At 38.3% G+C, this 18,826-nt stretch overlaps 1 protein-coding gene across 1 annotated transcript in view; it reads left to right on the top strand.

Moving 5' to 3' along the window:
- Nucleotides 1–18,826, top strand: part of RRH (retinal pigment epithelium-derived rhodopsin homolog) — a 51,637-nt gene that overhangs the window by 31,174 nt on the left and 1,637 nt on the right. The window contains exons 5-6 of the mRNA XM_053700187.1: nucleotides 8,143–8,311; nucleotides 16,412–16,590. Coding sequence (XP_053556162.1) covers nucleotides 8,143–8,311; nucleotides 16,412–16,590 — 348 coding nt within the window. The remainder of the gene's footprint in view (nucleotides 1–8,142; nucleotides 8,312–16,411; nucleotides 16,591–18,826) is intronic.

Genomic DNA, 18,826 nt, shown 5'->3' with positions numbered 1-18,826 from the left:
GAAGCTGCACAAAGACCCAAAATGCCCTCCGGGCCGCCCGATAATATCGGGAATAGGCAGCCTGACAGACAATGCATCTTCATATGTCGATTTCTTTCTGCAAAAATATGTCGTTGGTCTTGAATCTTATATACGAGACTCTTCAGACCTTATAAACAAACTTGAACAGATTAATATTACACAAGACCTCACTTGGATCACTTGTGATGTCCAAGCCCTCTATTCGAATATATCACATAGTCTCGGACTACAAGCGATTTCAAGCTATCTAGAAACAGACATTTATTTACCAGATACCCAGAAAGATTTCATCTTGTCATTGATCTCTTTTATCCTACACCACAACTATTTCGTCTATCAGGATGATTACTACCTCCAAACAAAAGGGACGGCCATGGGCACCAGGTTCGCCCCAAGTTACGCCAATCTTTTTATGGGATCATTTGAACAACAATATGTTTACAACTCTGCGTTTGGGGCGAACCTGGTGTATTATGGCAGATACATAGATGATCTGGTTGTGGTATGGAAAGGTGATAGACTGTTGGCAGAAGACTTTGTGAGTCATTTGAATAGTAACAACAAGGGCTTGAAATTCACTAGCACAATAGATTCTAAGACTGTGGTTTTTCTAGACTTAGAGTTAAGTTTCACGGAGGGGAGGATTTCGACTAGTACTCACTTTAAGCAGGTTGATTGCAACAGCTATTTAGACTTCACAAGCAATCATCACCTACCTTGGAAAAGAAATGTACCATATGGGCAGTTCAAGCGAGTTCGCCGAAACTGTAGCAGTCTAATAGACTATGAGATGCAAAGTAAAATCCTCAAAGATAGATTTGAAGAGAAAAAATATCCAGCACACATCATCACCAGTGCCTTTAATAGGGCAAAAAATGATGACAGAAAAAAATATTTTGAGAAAAAGGTAGTAGACACACATACTCAGGTAGGCATGGGTAATAGGACTAAGTTCATCACTGAATACAATTGCAATCATAACATAATTAAAAGGAGTATTATGAAACACTGGAAAATTCTACTAAAAGATCCTATTTTAGGCCCACTACTAGACAATAAACCCACTATTATTTACAAAAGAGCACCCAATTTGAAAAGAATTTTGGCACCTAGTAAAGTGGTTAAAAACAGGACCAACTTGATCAGTAATAATATCACTAATGACACCATTTGCAAAATACAAAGAAAGGGTAGTTTCAAATGTAATCACAAGAAATGCAAAATGTGTCACTATATAACACATAACGTAGATACCTTTAAATCAAATACGACTTCTAAAACTTATAAAATGAGCGATCGGATGACATGCGCATCGAATTATGTGATTTATTTACTGTCCTGTATTTGTGGGCTGCAATACATAGGGCGCACCTGTAGACGTTTGAGCATCAGATGGTCTGAACATTTTAGAAACATTAAAAAGAACTACAAATTACATAGTGTACCGCGACACTGTAACACCAAACATAGTGGTAACCTACATTGTTTACAAATAACTCCTATTGAACATATTCCAAGATCAGACTTTTACAATCGTTTCTATAGACTTAGACAGAGAGAGACTTTTTGGATCTATAGGCTTCAGACTCTAAATCCATCAGGTCTCAATGCCAATATTGATCTGGCAGCTTTTGATAGCTAATTAGTTTTTTCCTATAGTGTAATTTCAGTTATGTATGGTGTATAGGGTATATATATATATATATATATATATTTTTTTTATCTATTATTGTTTATTTGTTTGGTTTAGATTAATTTTTGTTATGATTGAGTAATTATTGTGTATTATATTGGCGAACTGCACAAACAGTTTGATTTGCAAGTCTGTAATAAGGAGTAACATTTCATGTCAGTTCAGTTTCGATAAAAAGCTAATGTGTAACGTGTATCTAAACCTGAAATGAAAGCCCAAATTTACTTATTTATTATGTTTACTCACATTGCTTTAATTGTATGTGTTCATAATAGTGATGTGACCTTTAATATAGTGTCTAACTAGAACAGACACTATCTGTAAGACGATATTAAAATCGCCAATATCAAGTGGCACGCTTATGATTCCACACACTCTCCATATCAGCTGAGATTGACACGCACGCTGAGGTGGGGAGGGGTGTGTAAATTTCAAAGGTTTTGATTGGTTAGAGGAAGTGTTTAAAGCAGTAGGCATTTTAGAATATGTATAACAGCCTGATGAAACGGCTCTGTGTAGCCGAGAAACGCGTTGCTTTTATGCATTGTTTTTAAACTTTTTAATAAATTTGTTTAAGTAACTTTGCTGGAGTTTGCTCCTTCCTCTATCCAGTTCGTTATCCAGTTTGTTGGCGTGTGTTAACTAAACTCTCGGTAATCGGGAGAGCTTCACACGTGATATCCCTATCTCCTATCCTCTTGCCAGTGTTTGGAATCGGCATACGAAGAGAGAGGTGTGGCAGCATCCAGTGCTCCTGACTGGCCACACGGAATTTGGTCCGGCCTGACGATTGGTTGTTGCCTTTTTGAGTCTCCCGGGCGACGCTGAGGTCCCGGTCTGCTTGGTTTGGCACGTCTAAGTGCCGCCCTACTTGTGAGTACCCTTTTTTCTCATACTTACCTGTCAGGGTCTCAAACGTTATCACCCTATTGGCGCCTTCCTGTTTTCCCACTACAGATTTTCTAACCGTTGACATACGATAAAGAAGAGCGGCCTCACATCGGATTGTTTGCACTGACTTTCGTTTACGTCACCTTAGGCGCACCTCCATCAAGAACTGCTTTTGTTTTGATTTCTTGTTTCCATCAAATGACAGTTTGCTTAAATTAGAACTCCAAAACACGAGGGAGGAAATACAAAATCTTCACTAAATAGAGCATCAGAAAACAGCTCTAAAACTTTAGCAAAAGTACTTTGAATTTGGGGACAAACCAGGGAACCTTCTTGCAAGGTCTTTGAAAAGGAAACAACTGAAAACACACATACACTCCATATTGGATAGACGTAACCAAGTCTGTTCAGATAGCCCTGATATCGCTGAAGTCCTTAGAACATATTACCATAAATTATATAATATACATGATACAGGAAAGGAGCACACTGGGGAGGATGAAGAAGCAAACAAACAGGCAATTGACTCTTATTTAAACTCCCTTACACTACCCTCCCTAACACAAGAAGAGGCTGGGGAATTAGAAACACCTTTTACCATAAAAGAAGTAACTTGCACCATTGAAGAGCTCCCAGCAGGCAAAAGTCCTGGCCCTGACGGGTTTAGCGCTAAATATTACAAATTATTTAAAGACACCCTAGCACCACATTTGACAAATTTGTTTAATGAGATAGGGAACACGCAAGAATTTCCACCTACAATGCTTTTGGCCCATGTCACCACCATCCCTAAACCCGGCAAACCCACAAACCGTCCTGAGAACTTTAGGCCAATCTTGCTTCTTAATGTTGACCTCAAAATTTTTGCTAAAGTCCTTTCAACAAGATTAAACAAATTTTTACCCAAATTAATCTCTCCGGATCAAGTGGGATTTGTTCCTGGCCGTGAGGCTAGGGACAATACAATAAAAGCTGCCCTTCTAATAAATTTTGCACATCATAACAACATACCATCAATATTAGTATCCACTGCCCCCGAGAAGGCCTTCGACAGGGTGAGCTGGCCTTTTCTTCCTGTTGAAGATGAACTTCGGCACCCACTTTATAGAGAGAGTTTTCTCTCTCTATTCTACACCTACTGCACAAATTAAAATAAATAATATACTATCAGAACCCTTTAGGATTAATAACGGCACCCGAGAGGGCTGCCCGTTATCACCCCTCCTTTTTGCATTGACAATAGAAGTGCTGGCCCAAAAAATTAGAGAAAACAATAAGATATCTGGGATCCGAATAGGCCAACAAGAACACAAACTGTCATTATATGTGGACGACATGCTGCTGTCACTTACTGACCCACTAGTGTCACTCCCAGAAGCTCTGAGAGAGTTCGGAGAATACGGGGCAGTGTCCAATTTCCACTTGAATCAAACCAAGTCGGAGATTTTAAATATAAACCTCCCACAAGCAGAGATATGCAAGCTTTCGAGCATCTGTCCACTACGCTTACAAACTCATAGCCTTAAATATTTGGGGGTCAACATCACAGCATCGCCTGCATCACTTTTTGAGACCAACTACACACATTTATTACACTCGGTCACATGTGATTTATCCTCGTGGAAAAACAAAAAGGTCTCGTGGCTAGGAAGAATCGGGATAGTTAAAATGAATATACTCCCTTGTGTATTATATTACTTTCAAACTCTTCCGATCTCTTTCCCGACTACTTACTTGCGACGATTACAAGGCATAATTGAGGAGTTCATATGGGGGGGTACGAGACCTCGCATAACAAGAAACACATTATACCAGATGAAGGAAGGGGGAGGACTGGGGGTTCCCAATTTCCTTCTGTATAGGAGTGCTATTAATCTACAACATCAAATTGAATGGAGCAATAATCATATCCACAAGACCTGGGTTCAAATTGGGAGGGAAATACTTGGAACTAGCAATGTGAGTACTCTGGGTTGGATTTCTCCCAAAGCCAGGCCCAATATCGCTGACCCTTATACGATATTGAAGGAATTTTTCGCACAATGGGATAAAACCCTGGTAGAGTTCCCTCATGTTTCCATGAGGCCCTCACCTCTAACCCCATTTATACACAACCCAGATATTCCTTTTAAAAATACACAAAACTTAACAATGAATAAGTTGCAAATAGATCACACAGCTTTTCACAGATTACTATCGAACAAAAAACTTAAGAAAAGGGAAGATCTGGGGGACTCTGGTCTCCAGGTCTCCTGGTATTTTCACTTACAACTTCAACACTTTTTGACTACACACAAATATGTTGAGAACTTGACTAGGCCACTGACCTCATTTGAAACACTCTGTCTACTTCCTAAGACTCCAGGCCATTTGATATCACTGATGTACTGCACGCTCCTAACACACAAGGATACACCACTTCCATCCTTCACTAAACAATGGAATAGGGAGCTGACTCCTCACCCAACAGACAAAGACTGGCAGAAAATATTTCTCAAACACACAAAAGCCTCAGTCTCTGCTAGAATTCTTGAGACCAACTATAAACTCCTTTCCCGTTGGTACCTCACCCCCAACAGGCTGCAAAAGATTTATAAACAAACTGACGGAAAGTGTTGGGGAGGCTGTGGGGAGAAGGGAACTTTTTCGCATATCTGGGGGAGCTGCGACTCAATTAAAACTTTCTGGCAGGCAGTTCTAGACAAAATTGACATTATACTACAAATCAAATTGAACAGAGGGTTTGGGCTATTACTTTTCCATGATATCCCTAAAATTAGAGATAAACCCAAAAAACAGCTACTATATATCATGCTTAATAGCGCTAAGTCCCTTATTCCCAAAAACTGGAAATCTATCATAACACCTACCCTTGGTGACTGGAAATACCACACAAACAGATATTTGCAACTAGAACGCTATAGATATTTTAGAGAAGATAAGATAGAGGTGCATGAATATATGCTGGAGCTCTGGAACTCTCTTAACACTTAAAAACATAAATATAACGCACCACACTAGCGAAATGGAGGATCCCTTTGAGTGTCTGTACCCTTGCCCCACGGTACCTATCCCCCCCCTTTTTTTTTTTCTTTTTTTTCTTCTTCCTCTCTGCCTTCTTTTTCCCTCTTTTTACTCTAAACAAATTGACTGCTGTGCGCTGAGGATTCAGCCCACTCCAGGATATGTTTCTATTAAATGGTGTGCGCAAATACACCACCCGAATCCAAATTTTCACAATATAGTCAATGTATCGCTCAGGACTTGGTAAACTAAACTGTTAATATGTTTATATTGTGTATATATCTGCCTGCTGTGGGAACAGCGGGAGGCTCACTTTGTAATAAGAGCCAAGTCTGTAAGTTTAGTATTGGTTCAATAAAGCTTTTTAAAAAAAAAAAAAGTAGCATTATAAGAGCAGGATATTTTGGTGATTTTTGTTATCTTGCATTTCATACAGATCTCGTTAGTGTTACTACTACCACATACATGGCTATTTATTACATATGTACATTTCTGCCCTGCCCAATACTGACAGACTATACAACTGTGATCAGAAAGGTCTGTATTGCTCTTGTAACCGGGCAAGATTTTTTGCAAGCTGGTAAAACATAATGCAAAAGTATGTAAACTGTGTGAAAAAAGCAATGCAGAAGTTGTTGAACCAATATTTTACCTTTTTACACCTATTGATTATTTGCAACTGTGTAAACATAGTGCATTATTAAAATGTAACTTTATCACAACAAAAATATCTATCTATCTATCTATCTATCAATCAATCAATCAAACTGTATATATTTAAATATTTAAGATATTTAAAGGGACAGTCTACTCCAAAATTTTAATTGTTTAAATCTCTTTACGTTTATATTAATATACTTTTAACCTCTGTATCTAAGTCTATGCAGACTTCACCTTATCTCAGTGCTATTTACAGACATGGATTTTAGACAGTTAGTGCTGACTCATGAATAACTCCACAGGAGTGAGCATAATCTTTTATCTATATAGCACCCATGAACTAGCAGTCTATTGCTGTGAAAAACTATAAAAATGCATTGAGATAAGAGGCTGTCTATAGTGGATTAGAAACAGGCAGACATTTAGAGGTTTAAAGGTTATAAAGTATAATAATATAACAATGTTAATTGTGCAAAGCTGGGGAATGGGTAGTAAAGGCGTTATCTATCTTTTTAAACAATAGCAATGGAGTAGACTGTCCCTTTAATATAATATATATATATTTATCTAAGCATACCGTGAAGTATTAGTTAAAGGGACACTAAACCCAAAATGTTTCTGTCATGATTCATGTAGAGAAAACAATTTTAAACAACATTCCAATTTACTTCTATTATCTAATTTGCTTTATTCTTTAGATATCCTTTGTTAAAGATTTAGTAATGCACATGGGTGAGCCAATCACACAAAGCATCTATGTGCAGCAACCAATCAGCAACTACTGATGCTATCTAGATATGCTTTTCAGCAAAGGATATCAAGAGAATGAAGCAAATTAGATAATAGAAGTAAATTAGAAAGTTGTTTAAAATCACATTCTCTTTCTGAATCATGAAAGAAAAAATATGGGTTTTATGTCCCTTTAATATTATTGTAATATTACATTTTATTTTATTTTTTATAGTTATTAGTAGTGTATGTAGAAAACATTAGGCAATAATTTAGCAATGTATTATTTTTTTCATGGTTCTATTGAAATATGTTTACAATATTTAAAAGTATTTGTTATTTCTCGGTCAGGGCCAGCTCAGAACATTGTGCTGATGCTCTGCTGCCTGGGTCTGAGTAAATAAATGACTCCTCCCCCATCTCCGCTAAAATATAAAACCCAGCCATAGCACTGCATTACATCATCATAAAAGCAATCTAGTTATATAGGTTCATTAATGTGAGTTTAATCAGTTATATATTTAAGGCCGCCCTTCTCCTTTCCCTATGTGCTGCCTCTTCAAATGCTGCACCATGGTGCCACCATAACCAATTATAGAGCCGATCCTGCTCATGGTAAATCTGATCTCTGGATCTGACTTAAAGGGTCACTGAACCCAAATTATTTCTTTTGTGATTCAGATAGAGCATGCAATTTTAAGCAACTTTCTAATTTACTCCTATTATCAATTTTTCTTCGTTCTCTTGCTATCTTTATTTGAAAAAGAAGGCATCTAAGCTTTTTTTGGTTTCAGTACTCTGGACAGCACTTTTTTATTGGTGGATGAATTTATCCACCAATCAGCAAGGACAACCCAGGTTGTTCACCAAAAATGGGCCGGCATCTAAACTTACATTCTTGCATTTCAAATAAAGATACCAAGAGAATGAAGAAAATTTGATAATAGGAGTAAATTAGAAAGTTGTTTAAAATTTCATGCTCAATCTGAATCACGAAAGAAAAATTTTGGGTACAGTGTCCCTTTAATCAAAAAAGTTTAGGAAAAAAAAATACACAAAAAATAAAAATCTGGGAATTAAAAAATGCATCATGGCAATAAAATGATGTTCTTTGTTGTTTGCAGGTCCTTTGTTTCTTATACAATGAGTGTAGTAGCCATAAATTTTGTTGCACCTCTGATTGTGATGTTTTACTGCTATTACAATATATCTCGCATCATGAAAGGTTACGAAAGCAGAAAAAGCCTTGAGGGCAGCAATGCCAACTGGTCAGATGAAGCCGATGTAACAAAGGTATGGAAAAAGGAGGGTTCTCATAATGAAAACGTGTTTTTTCACCGCATATGCTGTAAAATTGTTGCATTTATGGAAACACATTAGAGACAGAACCTAATGTATTTGTGTGCTAATGAAAAACTGTTACTTTAAAACTGGGGATCTACAAATTAGAGAATAAGCAGATCTAAAATTAAGTTTACAATTTATATGGTTTAAGCCCAAATACATCATTTGCATGCAGAGCTTTTTTGCAAATATATTTCAGATGTGTAGGTTGCAATTCTTTATAGTCACTTATCAGTAAATGGAAAACTGTAGATTGTTTTGTTTATATATGTATGTTATGGGTAAAATAAGATATCCGGGTAATCCTAGGATTATTCAGGTAAAACGAACATTACCCAAGCGGCTGTGGGTAAAGCCGATGAACTGTAATTCCCCCATCTACACTTTTTTTTTTGCTCCACCTGGAGGGTTGAAGGGGGGCGCCCCGCCGATCCTCTGTCATCCACCCCTAGTGAACCTTGGGTTTCACCCCCCTTGAACCCCCCAGGCAGATGCAAAAAAAATAGTGAAGATGGGGGAATTACAGTGCATTGTATATATGTTTGATGTAGTGACTCCGCACTCTGAGGGGATTTATGATCTTACATTGGGCTTTACCCACAGTGGCTTGGGTAATGTCCGTTTTACCTGGATAATCCTAGGATTACCCAATATCTGACTTTACCCATAACATATATATATATATATATATATACATACACTGTATGGGGCATATTTATCAAGGCTCGCCAGAAACACAAGTTTGGAAGCAGCGGTCTAAAGACCGATGCTCCATAACCTGTCCGCCTGCTCTGAAGCGGTGGACAAACATCGCCAGAAATCAACACGATAGAATACGATCGTGTTGATTGACACCCCCTGCCAGCGGCCGATTGGCTGCAGATCTGCAGGGGGCGGCATTGCATCAGCAGTTCACAAGAACTGCTAGTGCAATGATAAATGCAGAGAGCGTATGCTGTCAGCATTTATCGATGTGCAGCGGACATGGTCCGCAATATTGAATCATGTCTGCTCTTACCATGAAAATTCGGCCCCTATGTATATGTTTATATACTTAATGTATACAATGCTTTGTTTGTTTTGTCCAATGTCTGTTAGGAGTCAGTGGGAATTTGTTAACAAAAATTCATTTATTCACTATTTTCTATGGGAACATCTTCTATACAGCATAGAAGCAGCGGGAGAGCGTCTTAAGTATAAATAAAGTAGTAGTTATTGCTTCTTCTACAAGCTTTCAGTAGCACAAAACATACTTTTTTTATTTTTTTTGGACTAGGACTGACTAAAAACAAGATTGAAATTCACATATGTAATGGATTACACAGGAACTAACAAAGGACATTGCTAAACCATTATTAAATTGTGTAAATTCAGATTTTTGAAGCATTCCCTGCTTCTCTAGAGTAACTGTTTCAATCACACAAACAAATTAACTACTTTTTTGTCGCATACAGTTATTAATTTGTGTTTTTCGGTAAAGCATTGTATGTTTATTGCTTTTGGATGAAGGCAACAAATATGCAACATTTGTCACATTTTCACACTTGTCCTAAAACAAATGCAAATTTCTTATATATATACATAGATACACACTTTAAAAACAAACAGCCAGATTGCGAGTTTTGCCTTATGGCTGGCTCGCTAATAACTTGCAAGTTATTTCCACCGCTCACCTTTAATAGCGATGCTATTACAGGTTTGCAAAAAACGGGCAATATGGCAGTGTTGAGCGCCATACCGCACGCAAATACCAGCGCTGCTTTGAGCTGCTGTTATGTGCTTGTGCACGATTTCCCCATAGACATCAAAGGGGAGAGCCAGCTAAAAAAAAGCCTAACACCTGCAATTACGGAGCGTAAAGCTCCGTAACGCGGCCCCATTGATGTCTATAGGGAAAGAAAATATGGCCTAGATTTGGAGTTTGGCGGTAGCCGTGAAAACCAGCGTTAGAGGCTCCTAACGCTGGTTTTAGGCTACCGCCGGTATTTGGAGTCATTCATAAAAGGGTCTAACGCTCACTTTTCAGCCGCGACTTTTCCATACCGCAGATCCCCTTACGTCAATTGCGTATCCTATCTTTTCAATGGGATCTTTCTAACTCCGGTATTTAGAGTCGTGTCTGAAGTGAGCGTTAGAAATCTAACGACAAAACTCCAGCCGCAGAAAAAAGTCAGTAGTTAAGAGCTTTCTGGGCTAACGCCGTTTCATAAAGCTCTTAACTACTGTACTCTAAAGTACACTAACACCCATAAACTACCTATGTACCCCTAAACCGAGGCCCCCCCACATCGCCGACACTCGAATACATTTTTTAACCCCTAATCTGCCGACCGCCACCTACGTTATACTTATGTACCCCTAATCTGCTGCCCCTAACACCGCCGACCCCTATATTATATTTATCAACCCCTAACCTGCCCCCCACAACGTCGCAGCCAGCTACCTACAATAATTAACCCCTAATCTGCCGACCGCAAAGAGCCGCCACCTACATTATAGCTATGTACCCCTAATCCGCCCCCGCTATCGCTGACCCCTGCATATTATTATTAACCCCTAATCTGCCGCTCTGTAAACCCTCGCTACTTACATTATCCCTATGTACCCCTAATCTGCTGCCCCTAACACCGCCGACCCCTATATTATATTTATTAACCCCTAATCTGCCCCCCACAACGTCGCCTCCACCTGCCTACACTTATTAACCCCTAATCTGCCGAGCGGACCGCACCGCTATTATTATAAAGTTATTAACCCCTAATCTGCCGAGCGGACCGCACCGCTATTATTATAAAGTTATTAACCCCTAATCCGCCTCACTAACCCTATAATAAATAGTATTAACCCCTAATCTGCCCTCCCTAACATCGCCGACACCTAACTTCAATTATTAACCCCTAATCTGCCGACTGGAGCTCACCGCTATTCTAATAAATTTATTAACCCCTAAAGCTAAATCTAACCCTAACACTAACACCCCCCTAAATTAAATATAATTTTAATCTAACAAAATTAATTAACTCTTATTAAATAAATTATTCCTATTTAAAGCTAAATACTTACCTGTAAAATAAATCCTAATATAGCTACAATATAAATTATAATTATATTATAGCTATTTTAGGATTAATATTTATTTTACAGGTAACTTTGTATTTATTTTAACCAGGTACAATAGCTATTAAATAGTTAAGAACTATTTAATAGCTAAAATAGTTAATATAATTACAAATTTACCTGTAAAATAAATCCTAACCTAAGTTACAATTAAACCTAACACTACACTATCAATAAATTAATTAAATAAAATACCTATAATTATCTACAATTAAACCTAACACTACACTATCAATAAATAAATTAAATACAATTCCTACAAATAAATACAATGAAATAAACTAACTAAAGTACAAAAAATAAAAAAGAACTAAGTTACAAAAAATAAAAAAATATTTACAAACATTAGAAATATATTACAACAATTTTAAACTAATTACACCTACTCTAAGCCCCCTAATAAAATAACAAAGCCCCCCAAAATAAAAAAAATGCCCTACCCTATTCTAAATTACTAAAGTTCAAAGCTCTTTTACCTTACCAGCCCTGAACAGGGCCCTTTGCGGGGCATGCCCCAAGAAGTTCAGCTCTTTTGCCTGTAAAAAAACCCATACAATACCCCCCCCAACATTACAACCCACCACCCACATACCCCTAATCTAACCCAAACCCCCCTTAAATAAACCTAACACTAAGCCCCTGAAGATCTCCCTACCTTGAGTCGTCTTCACCCAGCCGAGCAAAAATCTTCATCCAAGCGGAGCAAGAAGAGGTCCTCCATCCGCTAGAAGTCTTCATCCAAGCGGGGCAGAAGAGGTCTTCCATCTGATTGAAGTCTTCATCCAAGAGGCATCTTCTATCGTCATCCATCCGGAGCGGAGCGGCAGCATCCTGAAGACCTCCGATGCGGAACATCCATCCTGGCCGACGACTGAACGACGAATGACGGTTCCTTTAAATGACGTCATCCAAGATGGCATCCCTCGAATTCCGATTGGCTGATAGGATTCTATCAGCCAATCGGAATTAAGGTAGGAATATTCTGATTGACTGATGGAATCAGCCAATCAGAATCAAGTTCAATCCGATTGGCTTATCCAATCATCCAATCGGATTGAACTTGATTCTGATTGGCTGATTCCATCAGCCAATCAGAATATTCCTACCTTAATTCCGATTGGCTGATAGAAATAAATACAAAGTTACCTGTAAAATAAATATTAATCCTAAAATAGCTATAATATAATTATAATTTATATTGTAGCTATATTAGGATTTATTTTACAGGTAAGTATTTAGCTTTAAATAGGAATAATTTATTTAATAAGAGTTAATTAATTTCGTTAGATTAAAATTATATTTAACTTAGGGGGGTGTTAGTGTTAGGGTTAGACTTAGCTTTAGGGGTTAATAAATTTATTAGAATAGCGGTGAGCTCCAGTCGGCAGATTAGGGGTTAATAATTGAAGTTAGGTGTCGGCGATGTTAGGGAGGGCAGATTAGGGGTTAATACTATTTATTATAGGGTTAGTGAGGCGGATTAGGGGTTAATAACTTTATAATAATAGCGGTGCGGTCCGCTCGGCAGATTAGGGGTTAATAACTTTATAATAATAGCGGTGCGGTCCGCTCGGCAGATTAGGGGTTAATAAGTGTAGGCAGGTGGAGGCGACGTTGTGGGGGGCAGATTAGGGGTTAATAAATATAATATAGGGGTCGGCGGTGTTAGGGGCAGCAGATTAGGGGTACATAGGGATAATGTAAGTAGCGAGGGTTTACAGAGCGGCAGATTAGGGGTTAATAATAATATGCAGGGGTCAGCGATAGCGGGGGCGGCAGAATAGAGGTTAATAAGTATAAGGTTAGGGGTGTTTAGACTCGGGGTACATGTTAGAGTGTTAGGTGCAGACGTAGGAAGTGTTTCCCCATAGGAAACAATGGGGCTGCGTTAGGAGCTGAACGCTGCTTTTTTGCAGGTGTTAGGTTTTTTTTCAGCTCAAACAGCCCCATTGTTTCCTATGGGGGAATCGTGCACGAGCACGTTTTTGAGGCTGGCCGCGTCCGTAAGCAACTCTGGTATCGAGAGTTGAAGTTGCGTTAAATATGCTGTACGCTCCTTTTTTGGAGCCTAACGCAGCCATTCTGTGGACTCTCAATACCAGAGTTATTTTAAAGGTGCGGCCAGAAAAAAGCCAGCGTTAGCTACGCGGGTCGTTACCGACAAAACTCTAAATCTAGCCGTAAATGTTTAAACCTAACACCCTAACATAAACCCCAAGTCTAAACACCCCTAATCTGCTGCCCCTAACATCACCGCCACCTACAGTACATACAGTTATTAACCCATAATCTGCCGCCCCCAATGTCGCCGCCACCTACATAAATTAAAAATAAAACCTGTAAAATAAAACCTAAGCTAGCTACAATATGACTAATAGTTATATTGTATCTAGCTTATGTTTTATTTTTATTTCACAGGTAAGTTTGTATTTATTGTATTAACTATTTACTAACTACCTAGTAAAAATAAATACAAATTTACCTGTGAAATAAAACCTAACCTGTCTTACAGTTAAATCTAACATTACACTAAAATTAAATAAATTACATTAATGAAATACAATTAACTAAAATACAAAAACCCCCCACTAAGTTACACAAAATAAAAAAGAAATGATCAAATATTTAAACTAATTACACCTAATCTAATAGCCCTATCAAAATAAAAAGCCCCCCAAAATAATAAAACCCCTAGCCTACACTAAACTGCCAATAGCCCTTAAAAGGGCCTTTTGCGGGGCATTGCTCTTTTACCTGTAAAAAAAAATACAAACACCCCCCAACAGTAAAACCCACCACCCACACAACCAACCCCCCAAATAAAATCCTATCTAAATAAACCTAAGCTCTCCATTGCCCTGAAAAGGCCATTTGAATGGGCATTGCCCTTAAAAGGGCATTAAGCTATTTTACATTGCCCAAAACCCTAAGCTAAAAATAAAACCCACCCAATAAACCCTTAAAAAATCCTAACACTAACCCCCAAAGATCCACTTACAGTTTTGGAAGACCGGACATCCATCCTCATCCAGCCGGGAGAAGTCTTCATCCAAGCGGCAAGAAGTCCTCAACGAAGCCGGGAGAAGGCTTCATCCAAGCGGGAAGAAGTTGTCCTCCAGGTGAGCAGAAGTCTTCATCCAGACGGCATCTTCTATCTTCATCCTTCCGACGCGGAGCGGCTCCATCTTCAAGACATCCAGTGCGGAGCATCCTCTTCATACTGTCCCAACCGTACATTGAAGGTTCCCTTTAACAGAACGTCATCCAAGATGGAGTCCCTTAAATTTCCGATTCGCTGATAGAATTCTATCAGCCAATAGGAATTAAAAGGTAAAAAATCCTACTGGCTGATTTTAATTAGGTTAAAGTTAGTGAGTGTTAGGGTTAGACTTAGGGTTAGGTTTAGGGGTTAATAACTTTAGTATAGTGGCGGCGACATTGGGGGCAGCAGATATTTTGGGGGCAGCAGATTAGGGGTTAATAACAGTAATGTGGGTTGCGGCGATGTTAGGGACAGCAGATTAGGGGTTAATAAGTGTATGTAGGTGGCGAAGACATTGGGGCAGCAGATTAAGGGTTAATAATATTTAACTAGTGTTTGCGATGCAGGCGGTTTAGGGGTTAATATATTTATTATAGTGGCGGCGATGTCCGGAGCGGCAGATTAGGGGTTACTAATTTTATTTTAGTGTTTGCGATGCGGGAGGGCCTCGGTTTAGGGGTTAATAGGTAGTTTACGGGTGTAAGTGTACTTTTTAACACTTTAGTTATGAGTTTAATGGTACAGCTTTGTAGAGTAAAACTCATAACTACTGACTTTCAGGTGGTGGTACAGATCTTGTAGTTATAGGCTGTACCGCTCACTTTTTGGCCGGACAGGCAAACTCATAATACCGGCGCTATGGAAGTCCCATTGAAAAAGGACTTTTTGAAAGGTGCTGTAGTTACGTTGCGTGACGGCCAAAAAGGTGTGCGGTACAGCTATACCTACAAGACTCATAATAGCAGCGGTAGTGAAAAAGCAGCGTTATGAGCCATACCGCAAAACTCGTAATCTAGCTAAAAGTATAATTGTTTTTGTGGGTTACCATACAAATTATGGTAATTAACAAAATTTTTCTTAAAAATTGTCAGAACCTTATAGTCTTTTTAGAGTGATAACCAATTTAAATGCTACAGTGGTGGGTAAAAGCAGAACTTAAAGGGGTCATACCAATTTTAAAAAAGTGTGAAGCCATCTAAATTCCCTTGGTATGAAAGCATTCTCAAAGGATCATTTACTAGAAGTAATTTCACAATATGCCTCAGACTGCCCTAGTGAGAGACTGTTTAGCCAACTATGATTTTGTATTAGGAATTGTTTGTCAAGACATTACTTTTTACAACCCAGCAGTTACGTCATGGCAAATACAAATTAAGCCTCTGCCTACTTTAATGATACAATCCAGTATAATTGTCCAGACACAGTGTTATCAGCTAAACTAGTGTTTCTCAACCGCGGTCCTCAAGTACCCCCAACAGGCCATGTTTTCATTAAAGCTGAACCAGTGCACAGGTGAAATAATCAGCTGATGGGTGAGAGCAGGTTAGTAACCATGGTGTTACAGATCAGCTGATTACTTCATCACCACTGCACTGGTTCAGTTATAATGAAAACATGGCCTGTTGGGGGTACTTGAGGACTGCGGTTGAGAAACACTGAGCTAAACAACAAAAGTAATCTGACATTCCCATCTTCAGTAAATTAACCTTTAGCCTTTTATGTATGAAAAATATCTTCATTGTTCTCACAAACATTTTTCAAAACGTGAATTTTTACATAAGCCTTGTTGGTACAACATAATTTCATTTTATAATGAATTAAATTCTATGTCATACTCGTTTTTGATAAAGGCAAACGTCAATGTCTTACGCGCTTTTGTCATCTTGCAGATGTCTGTGGTGATGATAGTTATGTTTCTGGTGGCCTGGTCTCCTTATTCCATCATCTGCTTATGGTCCTCCTTTGGTGATCCCAAAAAAATATCTCCAGCAATGGCTATTATAGCTCCTCTCTTTGCCAAGTCTTCAACCTTCTACAACCCCTGCATTTATGTCATTGCGAATAAAAAGTAAGTCTCTTTCTGCTGTTATCAATACAATCCATTGCAGAGGCCAGGCATACTAGAAGCTAGTAAGCTACACCTTCTAGACTAATGCTACTGTCTCCTATCCTTTTTTTTTATTATCCTGCATACAATTGTATACAATTACTCTTTCTTGTTTTCTAAAATGCCATTTGGCACCTCCTATTCTGGCTGCTTGATAAAAAAATGGTCATCTATGTAATGAATCCTGATTCCTAACATAATCCAATAATATAATATATATGACAAAAAGAAAATATTTTTTTTAACTATTTGTTTATTCCATTCTCAATCAGTACATTTATAATAAGTCAAAAAGATGTGTTGTTTGGATTGCAGGAGATGAAAGATGATTGACAAAAAATCTAACAAAGTAGACAATTGGATAATTTACAAACATTAGATCATTTCAATCCAAGGACCCTAAAAAACATTCTGACCTAAATACCCAGAGGCTAAGAAATGCACAGACCCCGCCATGAATCAATTACACTGTGAGAGCTTAAAGGGATATTCCAGCCAAAATTGGAAACCACATGGTATTGAAAAGAAGCATTTTTGTAATATACATGTATTAGCAAAAATGCATCTAATAAAAGCTATAGCTGTTTCAAAAGTGTATTTAAAGGGACACTAAACTCAAACATTTTCTTTCATGATTGAGATAGAGAATACAATTTTAAAGCGCATTCCAATTTACTTCTATTATCGAATTTGCTTCATTTTTTAAATATCCTTTGTTGAAGAAATAGCAATGCACATGGGTGAGCCAATCACACAAGGCATATATGTGCAGCCTCCAATCAGAAGCTACTGAGCCTATCTAGATATGCTTTTCAGCGAAGAATATCAAGAGAATAAAGCTAATAAGATAATAGAAGTAAATTGGAAAGTTGTTTAAAATTGCATGCTCTTTCTAAATGATGAAAGAAAAAAGTTGGGTTTCCTGTCCCTTTAAGTATGCACCGTGCACCAGCATTTTAAACAAAGTACTTGCTCAGAGAGTCTAAGGTGCTTTAACCATCTGGTAATGACTCAATTTGTTAATTGCTGACATGATACAAGCCCCACTGATGCTCTGAGTAGCTGCAGTTTGTGGGTGCAGTGACAATATCTAACTATGCTTCACATGCACGTGCAGTGAAAAATGTTAACACTAAACCAGTGATAACTTTTACTAGAAGCATTTTTGCCAATCCATGTATATTGCAAATGTGCTTCTTTTCAAATATGTAATTCATCTATGTGCATTTATATTTTGACCGGAATGTCCCTTTAAAGTGCCTCAGCAATTCATATAATGTCAAGGACACTCTGCAAAGCCTGGTATATTAATCTAGTCCTACAATAAAATTATTTTAATCAATATCATACTTATAAACCAAAATCACAATTACATAAAACTGCTATCTACCCAAGAAAATTCTATAGCCATACTGTTAACTGACTGAATATTATTTTTAATATACTGTGTATAATAGTAAATTATGATCTATAATAAGCCAACATGAATTACACATTTCTATTTGTTATTTTATTTTGCTTTCAAGCAATGTTTTAATAAAATGGTAACATTGTGTGTATGTGTGCATGTGCACATGTGTGCGTGTGTGTATGTGTGCATGTGCACATGTGTGCGTGTGTGTATGTGTGCATGTGTGCGTGTGTGTATGTGTGCATGTGCACATGTGTGCGTGTGTGTATGTGTGCATGTGCACATGTGTTTATGTGTGCATGCGCACATGTGTGCATGTGTGTATGTGTGCATGTGTGTATGTGTGCATGTGTGTATGTGTGCATGTGTGTATGTGTGCATGTGCACAATCACATGTGTGCGTGTGTGTATGGGTGCATGTGCACATGTGTGCATGTGCACATGTGTGTATGTGTGCATGTTCACATGTGTGCGTGTGTGTATGTGTGCATGTGCACATGTGTGCGTGTGTGTGTGCATGTGCACATGTGTGCGTGTGTGTATGTGTGCATGTGCACATGTGTGCGTGTGTGTATGTGTGCATGTGCACATGTGTGCGTGTGTGTATGTGTGCATGTGCACATGTGTGCGTGTGTATGTGTACATGTGCACATATGTGCGTGTGTGTATGTGTGCATGTGCACATGTGTGCGTGTGTGTATGTGTGCATGTGCACGTGTGTGTATGTGTGCATGTGCACATATGTGCGTGTGTGTATGTGTGCATGTGCACATGTGTGCGTGTGTG

This window comes from Bombina bombina, chromosome 2 (genome assembly GCF_027579735.1).
Source record: "Bombina bombina isolate aBomBom1 chromosome 2, aBomBom1.pri, whole genome shotgun sequence".
Lineage (NCBI taxonomy): Eukaryota > Metazoa > Chordata > Amphibia > Anura > Bombinatoridae > Bombina > Bombina bombina.
This window is presented reverse-complemented; position numbering and strand designations above follow the sequence as displayed.